Source organism: Sinohyriopsis cumingii, chromosome 7 (genome assembly GCF_028554795.1).
Source record: "Sinohyriopsis cumingii isolate HCF-2022 chromosome 7, ASM2855479v2, whole genome shotgun sequence".
NCBI lineage: Eukaryota > Metazoa > Mollusca > Bivalvia > Unionida > Unionidae > Sinohyriopsis > Sinohyriopsis cumingii.
This window is the reverse complement of record NC_142967.1, coordinates 76,105,411-76,119,103: the sequence shown is the minus strand read 5'-3', so window position 1 is coordinate 76,119,103 and position 13,693 is coordinate 76,105,411. Positions and strand designations below refer to the sequence as shown.

The 13,693-nt window shown below is 36.2% G+C and overlaps 2 protein-coding genes across 6 annotated transcripts in view; both read right to left on the bottom strand.

Moving 5' to 3' along the window:
- The window catches only part of LOC149795543 (uncharacterized), a 231,708-nt gene that overhangs the window by 45,774 nt on the left and 172,241 nt on the right, over positions 1–13,693 (bottom strand). The gene's annotated exons all lie outside the window — the stretch shown is intronic.
- The window catches only part of LOC149795547 (prominin-1-like), a 93,045-nt gene that overhangs the window by 26,574 nt on the left and 52,778 nt on the right, over positions 1–13,693 (bottom strand). For all 5 annotated transcript variants that reach the window (XR_016422342.1, XM_089965359.1, XM_089965358.1 and 2 more), the window contains exons 12-18: positions 12,148–12,300; positions 11,428–11,557; positions 10,662–10,726; positions 9,744–9,852; positions 8,466–8,609; positions 7,337–7,366; positions 6,727–6,756 (exon numbers count right to left, since the gene is read on the bottom strand). Coding sequence is in view for 4 of the 5 variants with exons in the window: in XM_089965359.1 (XP_089821485.1) it covers positions 6,727–6,756; positions 7,337–7,366; positions 8,466–8,609; positions 9,744–9,852; positions 10,662–10,726; positions 11,428–11,557; positions 12,148–12,300 (661 nt within the window). In the remaining variant the exon portion in view is untranslated. The remainder of the gene's footprint in view (positions 1–6,726; positions 6,757–7,336; positions 7,367–8,465; positions 8,610–9,743; positions 9,853–10,661; positions 10,727–11,427; positions 11,558–12,147; positions 12,301–13,693) is intronic.

The following is a 13,693-nucleotide window of genomic DNA, read 5'->3' as shown; positions in this document are numbered from 1 at the left end:
TCACACTTTAAGTAGAACGACTGCCAAGTATCCAATTCGACGCGTGGAAGTGAAAACGTTCACCATTCCGGCTGGTTATCAATCCATGATCGAAGATCATCTGTTCCAACGACAGTTACCCAAGCGTTTAATCATTGGCATCGTCAAAAATGCAGCCTTCAGTAGAACCTACGAAGAAAATCCTTTTGAGTTTCAGTACTACAACGTGTCCAAGATCGACCTCAGTTGTGATGGCAAGACTTGTGTACCAAATCTTTTGAACCTGAGAGAAGAAGAAATACTTGAGATCGTACTTGTCCCTGTAAAAAGCCACCAGACAGTTAGGGACAACACCAGTCACGATATTATGTAGATGATTATGCATGAGGCTACGCATTGTTGGCTATTGATTTCACTTCATACAAAGGCAGCGACGAGAGACATTTTCACCCTTTAAAATCCGGCCAAATTCGTGTGGAACTTCAGCTTGCGAATCCACTAAGCCCGATAACACAGTGAAGGTCATCCTGTATGCTGAATTCGATAATACCATAGAAATCAACAGTTTGAGAGAAGTCATTCTAGACTAGTAGAAGCTATGGGAGATTCTTATTCCTCTTTTAATTTTGGAGAATGTATAGAAATGGAGTGGGAATAAGAAATGGAATGGAGAGCAGAACCCAATGACAAAGAAGCAGAGGCTATAGTGATGACGTCCAAATGGTCAGAAAAAAGAACAACATTTAGTTTCCTGTTTTGTCAAACACTTAGCAGAAGAAATTACGGAATTGATTAAGAAAGATTTCTATAGATGTCAAAACGAGCATCCCAGTCAAATTCAACACAATAAATGTATGATGCTGAGTCAAGAAGAAATATTGGACGCGTATCTGGAGGACGCTTGGGGTCTCACCTCAGAAGAAGCAGTGGTGCATCAGTGGTATAAAGACTTACGTGATCTTTCCTCTTCTCCGTTGATTGCTCAAGAGATCTATCACATCAAAGCTCTCTTGGCTTCGAGTGCGGAGACGAGCTAAGAAACGGTTACTTGTCAGCGATTTTCAAGCAAAAAGTCAGGTCTGAATTGATGACTTATGATTACCTGCGAAAACAACAAGAAAAAAATCAACAAATCAAAACCTGGATACCTGGAAACTTTATTACCTTTTGAACAACTTTTCTTACACTGCTTCTTGGAATCCTGTGGTGCGTGCTAAAGATGAACATCCTCATCGCAAACCTCAAGACCATCAAGCTTATGTCATTAACACGAACGACAGTCATCTTCCAGAAACCCACTGGGTAGACGTCTATTTTCATGAAGAGGGCTGTGTGGATTATTTTGATTCGTATGGATTGCCGCCTTTGGAAGACGACATCATTGACTTTATGAAAAGAAATGCCCAGACGACATGATTCAATAATGTGAAATGATAAGCTACAGATTCCATGGTGTGTGTACAATACTGTGTTCATTTTTTTTCATCAACGCAGTCTTGTTTATCCTTAAAAACCTTTATTGACTTATTTTTATCGTTACTTTCCTAGAAACGATGACAAGGTAGATCGATGGTTTTTTGACCGTTATGGCTATATTTTGTCTTTAGCAAGGAAACATAGTGTACATCAATGGTCTAATGACCTGCCTCAGTGGAAGTCTACCATGACTTCACATCGCTGTCAACCTTGTGAAAAGTCATTTGTTTGAAAAGTTGTTTGCTTATTTGAAATTATAGGTTGGCTATTTGTTGTTTGAATAAAAATGTTGTGTTTTAAAAAATGTGTCTGTCCTTTGTTTCAAAAAAGTACATGCTGTTGACTTATTTCTATCCATCATCATAAAGATCATCTACCATAGCGTTGCAACCCAACAAATATAGTACGGGTGTTTTCTATTGCGTCCGTACTTGAGCCATATAAAGCAAGGAAGTCTCCAGTCTGATCGCCCATTGTTGACTCATCCTTCTATGAATATGCGTTCAAGACTAACCAAGCTGAACGAAGCTTTCGTGAATTTACATTGTGTCGGGCAAAACCTGATACCCAGCCTGATGAGACAGAGAGTGTTAGGATGCTGGAAGTGACAAAAGACCAGATAGAAGAGCTCTACAGAGAGGAAATCAAGAAAAAATAAAAATAGTGGACGGAGAAGTACAGACTTCAGAAGCGCCAGAGAGAGCAGCAACAACAGCAACAGCAACAGCAGTAACCAGACAGAGGTTTTATGGACTGCCGTGTAGACACGAAAACGTTTTCCTGCTCGTTCCGAAGAAGCCGACCCTATCTTGTGTGAAAGCCTGCAGCCAGACGGGGACGTTATCTTAGACAGTAAATGATCGTAATAACTCTCCGTCAACACAACAGCACTTTCTTTTCAGTTTAACAGAATAGAAGAAAGTCCATAAACATTTCGTTTCTTTGTTTTATAATAAAAAATTTAAGTGCGCCTATATGTATTTAGTTTCCATGTCTTGTATGTGTTTCGAAGTAAAAACGTCAACGTGAGTTTTTCTTTTCGGTCTGTGTGATGATATGGGTGTTGTGAGTTTAAGTGTAAGGGATGTTTTAATTCACGTCCGCTCTTCAGACATATAAAGCAAAGCGTTCGACAGTCTGGCAAACCATCGTTGATTCAACTGCGAAAAAATAAGTACCAGAATTGCGAAATTGTTGGAACTCCAAATGCACATGGAGTATGACAGGCGCCTATTTGACGAACTGGCCATGGATGCGATGCAGGATGATAGAAGAGGAAAGAATAAAAGAAAAAAGAAGAAACATAAGGCAGAAAAAATGCTGCCTCACCTCATGCTAAGGCCTCTGTGTGAGGTCAAGCCTGAGGTGAGGACACCTTCACGGCCAGTACCAGTACCACAACCAGTACCATCACCACAGCCACTACCATCACCACAGTCGGTAACAGTGCGCTGGACGGGCCACAACATCCACGATTGTGGAATAGAAGAAGACAGAGAAAAGTCTTCACTATCCCTGAAAGTGAAGACTGAGAGAGTGAAGCCATTCAACCCCCCTACCAGCCACACCCTTAAAGTGGGGACAGGACTGGGGCCGGCGATGTGTCTGTGGTGCCTGGCCTGGGAGATGTCGCCATTAGCCAGGTGTATTTGGAGTTAGAAACAAGCAGCTCGTCTGAGGGATAACCAGATCTCTAGAAAAGAGATTGTTCAAGTTGCCAATTTAGGCGAATGTGGAGTAGTGTGACTATAAGCACTGACTCCTTTACTGATGTGTGTGTGTGTGCGTGTTTGTATGCATTCGCGTGTGTATGTGGATATTATATAATGTTTTTTTTCCTTCCCTTCTGTGTTGATAGCAGATATTGGGGTAGTTTCTTCCCCTTCTGTGTTGATAGAAGTGTGTGTGCCTGTGTGTGTGTGTGTGTGTGTGTGTGTGTGTGTGTGTGTGTGTGTGTGTGTGTTTGTGTGTGCTTGTATGAGTTCGAGTACATTTGCGTATTGAAAGAAGAAATTGGTTTGTATGCGATCGCGTACGTATGTGGATAGTATATAATGGTTTTTTCCTTCCCTTCTGTGTGGGTAGTAGACTTTGGAGTGGTTTGATAGTAGATATTTAGGTTTTTTATAGTAGATATTGGGTGATTTTATACCTTTTCTGTGTATATAATATGTGAACTTAGTGTAAGGGATGTTTTCCTTCACGTCCGTGCTTCAAGTATATAAATCAAAGCGGTCGTTAGTCTCGCTACACATTCATTCCATTCATATTCCATATACATGCAGCACGAGGACGTCGACCAGGCAACATCGTGGAGCACTCTAACCCGTTAGTGACCATAATAAGGCAAGGAACTTTATTAGCTGTATAAAGTAGATGGCGTGGAAGTCACTTAGGACGAAGATGAAACCGACCCTCAGTAATGGTTGTTTGTACAGCGTACCCAAAAGCATACCAGGAATATCCGCTAACTATCCTCGTGGACTATGCAGACGTGCTGTTACTAATGTCCGGGTGTGAGGCATTTCCCGAAGAAACATATGAGTGACAACACACGGCGGCAAAAACTTGGGACTATGAAAAATCTACTGCCTGCTGACATAAAACCCTTCTTAGGGCCACTCATCAAAATTGCTTCTTATCCAGGGAACCATTTGGCTTGGTATCCCATTTTGATTAAGCTATTATCAATACAATCTTGATCCAATGGACCGCCACATCAAAACTTAAAACTTTTTACGACCTAATAGTGACAAAACTTTTTATATATCGCTTAGCCATATTAGTTAAATAGTACAATTAGGGCATTTAGTATGTACACTATCTACTAGAATTAGAGTTGTTAAGAAGTAGGAATTTTTTTTAGACTTGCTGGATTATATCTAATTGCACATGTGGCTAACATATTATTTGTATTTTTCATTGTCCTTTAGCATAACTGGGCTAGATTTGAAATGTGATGTTATGCGATGTGATTTTGATTTTTAACATAGCTTTACCAATTGTTCAGTCATATCGCTACGATTTCTGCATTGTGCTAGTTTATAGTGATGTCTAGCACTGGGGCATCATGCCTCAGACATGTAGCATGATATATTTGAAATAAGTATGGGCTGGCGTTTCTGGGAGTACACAACATCCATGGCTGGCTTGCCGAGTTACTTACCTTCCTTGCTTCTCTCGGACATTGTACATTGACGGAGATGTGGCACCATTTCCACCCGTCAAATACCAGGTGCCCTAATGTGACGTCATCGCTGCCGACCAATCGTAGCGGATGTTACATACTGCTTGGGTTGATACCTGGTGCGTTCAATCTCAAATGAATACAAACTTTTTAATCATAAGTGTGCGTTGGGTTCATTCCCACTCATAACGGCCTACATTCATGTCGTTAGGGACTGATTAGTCCCACGATCTGATGGCCAAATTAATAAGTGTTCTTTTAACACATAAATGCCTGGCGGATGAGGCACTAATTCCTACCCCCAGGAGTAATTAAACATCCAGCTTTGCTGGAATAAAGCGCCGTAAATGCCGAGTCGGGGGAAAACGACGTAAATTTAAATAATCAATCACAAAGGCTGGCTACCCCAGCGTTGACTAATCAGCACATAGGAAGATGCATTTGTTCTACGATTTAAAAGACAGTTAGTATTGGATGGTGGATGCACAATATGTGGTGGAAAGGCTTGCAGATGAATGGAAGTATCAAGGCAGCCTAGACTTTGTGACCAGTCTGAACGTAGCGAGAGATCCGATGAAAGGCATGTAAGAGGAGGAAATGGAAAAAATAAGAGGATTCATTGAGCCTAAGTATGTTAAATTGGGAACATTGAAGCAAGCCCTTGGTGGTGTGATCAATGTAAGGTACTTTTCAGAAGAAATAGGGAATTTCACAGACTGTTCTTTTGTGAAGTGGTTATTAGGCTAATTAAAGAAAGCAGAAGAAATGATTAGAAAGGTACTGAAAGAGGAGGTGAAGAAGATAAAAGATAACTGGACAAAGGAGAGAAACAAAGAAGAAAACAGAAAAAAAAGACTTTGAAAGACTGAATCAAAACTGGATCAAGGTGCAGGAAAGGCTTAGAGCCATGGGACATTATGAATGGATGCCAGAGAAGGAAATGAAGAAGGGAATAATAGAGAAAGTGAGGAGATTGTGAAAGAAGTAGAAGAAGTAGAAAATAGAAGAAGAACCCAAAGGTACTTTTCATATGTCTCGAAAACAAATTACTCTCTTGCCTAAAAATTAATTTAGTCGAGTGTACATTTTATGTGTGATAGACTGATGTTCATCAATTTACGTATGTGTTGTATATGTCTATATGTATATCTTTACTGTATTTGTCTCTACCTAGGTTAGCGCGTATTCGGGTTAGACCGTTGCAACGTTGTTACCAATGTCCAGTACCGTGACATGTTCCATTCCTATTGTCCCTTTACAAAACGGAACGTTTTGTCTTGTCGCTATAGTTGCCTAGGATCTTTTTTATTGGATTTCTCCTTGTGACTATGTCGTCCCTGCGGTTTGTGTCTTGTAATGCTAATTCCCATTCTCGCTATAAATCTTGATGCTTTATCGTCCCATTGGGTCTGGTAATGCTAATTCCCATAGTCGCTATATCGTCCCCCTTCACTACTTACTTTCACATTCGGCTAATAACAAAATAAAATATTTATTGTAAAATAAGTTATTCTAAAGGTCCCGATATAATGACACGAGGTTGACAATGTTCTTTGCTTTTTGAGAAAGGTTTAACGGAACGCAATAAAATTAGTCTACTGTTGTTTGTACTTGCAATAGAATCTAGCAAGATAACATGACTAAATAGGCTCCTACATTAACAAGATCTGCTCAAACAACTGCTACCGTGAATAAAATTCAGTGAATATATGTGATGTGATGTGTTTTGGATTTTTAACGTAGCTTTAACAATTTTTCATTCATATCGCTACGATGTCTGCAGTGTGGCAGTTTATAGTGATTCAAGCACTGGGCCATCATGCCGCAGACATGTAGCATGATGTCCCACCCAGTCACATTATCCTGACACCAAGCCGACCAGTCCTAACACTAACCTCTTAATGTTGAACGCCAAGCGAGGCAGCTATTAGTACCATTTTTGTAAGTCTTTGGTAAGACTCGGCCGGGGATCGAACCACTAGGCCACGGGAACGGTCTCAGTGAATATAAATTATATATATAAATAGAAAGACAGAGGTTGGAAGAAATATGTGGAGAAACTGCGTGATAGGTGCGGTACATACGATTGCTTTAAGAGCTAAGTCGTTTTGGGCCTGGAAAAGAAGTTTTACAAAATGAAAACTATATATATTCCCGGAAAAGATGTAGTACACGATGAAATATATATATATATATATATATATATATATATATATATATATATATATATATATATATATATATATATATATATATATATATATATATATATATATATATGTGTATGTATATATATATATATAAATAAAATCATATTCTCCTTTTGTCTTAGTGATGCTGAAAAATTGCTAACATATTTTTATGTTTAATCAGTATCACTTTTTACAAACATATATGTCCTTTGTGTTATATGCTTTTAAATTCCAATTTAATCATATACCGTGGATCTAAATAAGCAAACGTGAAGTTAATATAAAAAAGCAAATTATATATATATATATATATATATATATATATATATATATATATATATATATATATATATATATATATATATATTGTACTGATTGCGAGGATTGCGCGTACATTTTTAATAATTTATAAATAAAGACCAACTACCACACATATAAATTAAACAGCTGAGAATAATACAAAATATGTCAAGATGGAAGAACTTGAAAAAAAAAGACTTACTATTCCTGGATGTGTTTTCATTGTATCTATCTGGAAAGATTTAAAATGAAACAATCGTACAGAGAAAGTCATATTAGATGGTTAATAGTTCGTGTTATAAAATTTGATATATTCAAGTATCTGCTATAATGTGTTAATTCAACAGATTTCTGTTGGTGGTATAAAATATGTTAGTTTCCTAAAGGACCACAGACTAAACTTTAATTAATCCACTCTTAATTTGTATGAAAAACTACTATTTTCCAACGTCTAAATCAACGCTAATTAATAGACATTAATTGACACGTTCACTGTCCAATTTACGAATGGATCTACTTGTATTTTTATTTAACGGTAGTCAAATTATTTCCAATGGTTAGAGACATAGTTCATGAGTTCTAGCTGTGAAATACTTTATGGTCAAAGCGTTATGGAAGAAAAGAAAGGTATCATTGTAAGTACATATGATAGCATCGATGTAGTCAACGTCTTAACATTGGTAATATGACGTCATTTCCGGTACATGTCCTATGCAGAACCATATTGGAAATTATCCCTGAGCCGTATTGGAAATGATAGCCGATCCAAATCATATTAAGAATAAACCGTAGGCCATAATGGAAATTACTCTGGTATCATATTAAAACTTATCTCGTAACCATTTTTGGAAATGATAGTGACTCACATTGGAAAAGATCTTGAATCATATTGGAAATAAACCAAGAGCCATAATGGAAATGAGCCCAGAGTCATACTGAAAATAATCACTTAACCATCATGGAAATGTTCTTTGAGTCATATTGGAAGCGCGTGCAACGTAAGAAAAGAAAAAATCCTAGTCATATTAGAAAAGCTCATGGACAATGCAATATAATTTTCAACATGAAGTTGTTTAGATTTTACAAAAATAGCTCAAAATTAATTAGTTGATTTTGCATATTACGAAAGTGAAGTACAGTTCACTGGCTTCAGATTATTTTATACATTGAACTTTTTAAAAGCGTCTAAGGCATAACTATTAGTTATGCATTGAACCTCTGAAAGCGCTAAAAGTGAACAAAATTGTGCGCGTGCTTTTGTAATATAATTCTATCTCAGGACTTATTGACATATAGTATGAAGAAACTTAACAAATCTCCCTTGTACTTACTACTGGTTGAACGGTGGTGAAAGTTATACCAGACAGAGACGTCACCAATTTGTCTAAGGGAGTAAGTTTACTCGCAAGATCCGTACCATTGGGATCCACAGCAGAAAGAGACTGTAGGGTGGCATTTAACTTACTGTTTATCGCCTGAAATCGCAAGCACATTAGTAAGAGATTAAAATTTAATTTTTGTTTTCGAGATATTCCAGTTATAAGGTAACAACACCTTAGACCGACATGGGAACCCGGCAGATTGTATTACTATTAGCAATGTCGATGATGTCGCTGAAGGCATTTACTCAGATAAATATATAGTTAGATAATGAGCAGGCATCATATTATGTTACTTTGAGAGGTATCCACTGATACTAAATGTTAGATTATCAAAATAAAATATAATTAGTTATCGTTCCAAGCAAATAATCAGTAAAACTGGAGAGCGAGAAATAAGTGGGCTTTATGGTCACACATCGTTTGTTACATTTCAGTAATTTACAGTGTTGTCCTGGATTCTTAAACATTTTATGGTTTAAGGCCCCCCCCCACCACCACCACCACCATCAAAAAATAGTATATATATTAATAGATTTCAATGTGTGATACGCCGATATTAAACCATGTAAAACATGAATATTCAACTACCTTTAATACGCTTTAACTTGAAAGCAAATCTAAAGTATGAACGGATATAATTTAATTATGATGACAAAGACAATATTTTAATCAGGTTTTGAGTCTTCATCATTTCCGTTTTTGCTTTTTCTTAGTCAGATTTCACTAAGCTTGGTAGTTGATTGTAACCTGTACTAGAGTAATACGTAAAATCAGAGTAGTAAAATTTGAAATTATTTAATTTGTCGAATTATTTATTTACGTGTAAGAGAATCCCAGGAGAAAAAAGATCAAACTATCTAAACGTTCATCGAGCTCTTACTCTCATTTTGTTTATAACTACTTTGCACTGACAAACATTCAAACTGATCCAATAAAGCTAAGCTTTATAGATATTTAAAATAAGATTGTTGATGACAGCTGTATTAAATTTGCCCAAACATATCTTCTTATTTCCATACGAGAACATTGAAAAATAAATATTTATAGTCCAATAGCTGTGAAGCTTTATTTTGTCGTCACCATATGGACATATTGAACCATGCGTGAGGCACTTGACTAATATGGGTAAAGGCAGCGGCATGATACAATTGTTATAGCTTCAATATTCATTTGGAGCATCAGAGCAACATATACCATGATGTTTCCCTTTATTAAAAAAGTTAATACCTGTTTGTTCGCTTTTAGCTTGTTTTGAACGTCCTTTATGTTAAATCCCATGGACGTACTGTTCTCCAATTGAAAGGCAACATATGCCGTTTTACCTTCCTTACAACTCCTAAAACAAAGAAAATTGTTTAATAAAAGAAACACGTGCACGCACGTCTTTTCCATAACGTAATGAAACTCATTTCCATTTTAAACCGACATGATAAATTTCTAAAACAAACAAACAAGAAACATATTTTGCGAGCAAATGATAAAATAGATGCTACTTTGCATTGCGGTAAATTTCCAGGAAAAAACATAACAAATATAAGTATAATAATTCAGCGCTGAGTAGTCAATAATAGTAATAATATTATTATTATTATTATTATTATTATTATTATTATTATTATTATTAATGTACCTTGTATGAGTGATATGTTTCAAAGACTGTAAATAACATTCGAACAAAGGCTGAAATGAGACGTCCTCTACCTAAATCAAACCTGCCCTGAAATACTCATGGACTTCCAAGAAAGCAAACTTTAGGAATCATTGAAGGGGAGAATATTGGGCAAAATTCAATCCGTTTTTATAGATAAAACTTTATTTGCAAATATGAATATGTTGTGTCACAAGAGAGTATTTGTCAATTTAATCATCAAATTGTCTTTACACACACACACACACACACGCACACACATACATACATACATACATACATACATGCCATATACGTCACTGCAAGGACCATATCACATGTTTATCTTAGTAATGGAATAACGAACACTTTCCGATATCTGTTTAGCGTGAACCTTGATTTTAGATTTACTCATGTAAAGTAGAACATAATAATAAGGTAACTTCATCTTCTGAGTTCAATTTGTATATGATCCGAAATTATTTATTTAAAGAAATGAATATTTTCGTACAAAGTACCTCACAACGTCTGATATTGTGGCCTTTATACCCATGCCGGTTAGAAAAGACTGCTCGTCCAACACCTGTCGCAACAAGTTTTAGACTGTAGGATACCAAAGCAAGATTCAACGCAACCGAAAATAATGCAATCACTGTACCCATTTCATAATGATACCATAAACTAAAGCTTGTGTGGATCGAGTTGCGTTTTACAACAATGATAAAGAGAAGAAATCTGAATTTAATGATGCGAGAGAGCTATTAGTACGTTTCCTGAATCAATGGGTTTCTTATTATTCGAAACTGACTAATCGTCAAAATCATCTTAGGTATAAGAAATTATAATGGCGATCTTTTAATGGTTTGTTTGAAACTACATACAGAATTAGAACATAAGCACTGCACACAAGATCTATAACAAATGTAAAAAATACTTAATAATCAAACATTTTAAGCTGGTTTAACTTGTGCCATTTCGTTACATAAGCCATTTTCAAACATTATGTGCCGCTTTAAGATTTATTTACTTTTAATTTTGCTTGTTTGATAACATGTCATGTGACGGCTTGACCGATACACGGATACGCCGTATACTATCTAAGTATTCGGACTTTTATGTATTCTTTAAGGGATAATCTTCTCTTTGCAAGTTACTCTGATATGAGATAATTAGTCTTGACGAAGTAAATGACATGAACTGAATAAATCACAGACACAGAAAAGTCAATTCTACAAACTAGTTTTAATATTTGTAGAAAATGTAACATCTAAAGAAAATAAAAACCTTCAGTAGGGGGTAGTTCGGTCCATCCAAACCCTGACATACGTATCGCTCTAGAGGGGCTCCTATTGCAAATGACGACGTCGTCAGCAGCATCAGCAGGAATGAAAATATGAATATGCAGACAACACAACTGCAAAAAAGGCAAAGAGTGACAGGTACAATAAACGGTCACCTACTGTATTAAACCTTGAAGAATCAAAATTGGACACGTTGATTGCGTTAATTTATTTTTCAAATATAAATATATAATGAAAAAAGAAATTTCATCAAAAAAAAAGGAAAATCAACCGTGACATAAAATGGGTATCATAATTTAAGTCAAACTGTTATCTGTTGAGATCAATTTCATAACATGCTGATTGGTAACGAATGCGGTCGTGCTAAAAGACGACGAATGCTTTGCAAAACATTTCACAAGCCCTAGAAAATAAGAAATGTCAATTATTATTTTACAAAATTTGGTACAAGCATATACACAGTATTTAGTATTAATGACGAGATTTATTTACATTAAAATCCCTTTATAAAAATATTCGTAGTGTAGTTCGTTCGGTCTTGGTGCGATTTTATTAAATTGTTTTATTGTTGTTGGCTTTTACTATGTTCTAACAAAACTCTGGCCTGTAACAACACGAAATGAGATATGATATAATAGTGCATGCAAGGAAATTATAAACAAATACACCATCTTAAACATTTAATTTTTATTAACGATCTTACGCCATTAGTAATCTGCTGCCAGTATGTGAGACGCATCCACGGCTGGTGGGAACGGTTGTGCTTGTGTTTCCGAAAAATCCGAAAATAACTCCTAGGATGAGCAAGGAGATGACGAGCGTCAGGATTGCACTAAGCCCAGTGCCTAAGATCCACCTAGGAAAGACAAATGGTGAAGTCATATAAAGAAAATGAGAGAGAGAGAGCTGCATGAACTTCTACGTAGGACCAATTGTCTTTTAAATATTTGCACTCTTAGACTGTAGCGACGTTATTTTGTTTAAAATATATTCATTCATATGTGCAGAGAACGTGATACATACTTCCCTCACTCTTGCTGATGCTTATTATTATTATTATTATAAGTAGTAGTAACAGTAGCAGTAGTAGTAGCAATAGTATTAGTATGCGCTGTTACAACCCACATGTATTATACCCAACGGATCTGAGAAATACTACTATAGTTTGTCATTTCTTACAAGAGAAACACGTCATAGTAAAAAAAAAAGCGTATCAAATTATTACATACATTGTTTCTTTTTACGATTACCATGGTGTAACTTACTTAAATCTTGTCTCACTGGTATAACGTTTTGACTTATCAGTGACACTGCATGCCAATATCATAAGACTCATTTTTAAATGTATTAATATTTTTTTGCAAACATGGAGACTGCGTTTGAATGTACCTTCAAGTTTTTTGTTTGAAGATAATCACAAGATTATTATTGTAATTTGTATTATTATTAGCAATAGTAGTACTGGTAGTAGTGCTGAAGGGTTCATGCACGCGCTAATACAACCACAGAATCACGAGAGTCTACTTTTACACCAGCATATTTTTTTCTCGTTTCACATTTGGTTGATTTGTCAGTAGGATTTTCAAAGCCGCAGATCAGTATTTCATAACACTTACAATAAAACATTAGCCGAATGCCAAAAATACAGAAGTAGTCCTTTCTCAAACGACCAAAACATTTTTACCGAGAATATTCTGAGAATTCCACATGTTAAGACATTTGCACGGGTCCATTTTACGAAACTAATCCATTCTACCCTAAAGACTCGTGTATATATTATGATGTCCGCTATTGACTAGTTAATCGGTCTGAGAACTATCCTTCCAACATCGACTTCTCCTAACAAAGGACCAATCAAAGCTAACAAAACTATAAACAGAGATATAATTACCAATAACATTTTCCCTAGATTTCTTACAGCGCACGCCCCCGAAAATCACTCATCCCGAGTGATCACAAAAGTCAAATATGTGGTCATGAATCACACATAATTACGCGCAGAAAAATTAACCACCAACCCGGGGTCCATGTATTTACCGCAAACCACTGCAAACCACCACAGACCACCGCAAACCACCACAAACCTAAGTAGTAAAGTGGGAATATCGTCCCACTTCACTACTAACCTACCGCAAACCACATTTAAACTGCATTATAATGCTAATTTATCTGAGAAAATTTGTTGTAAGTAAACAAATTGTGAAACTTATCATATACTCCATGAAGAAATTTTGAAATGAGATTGTCAA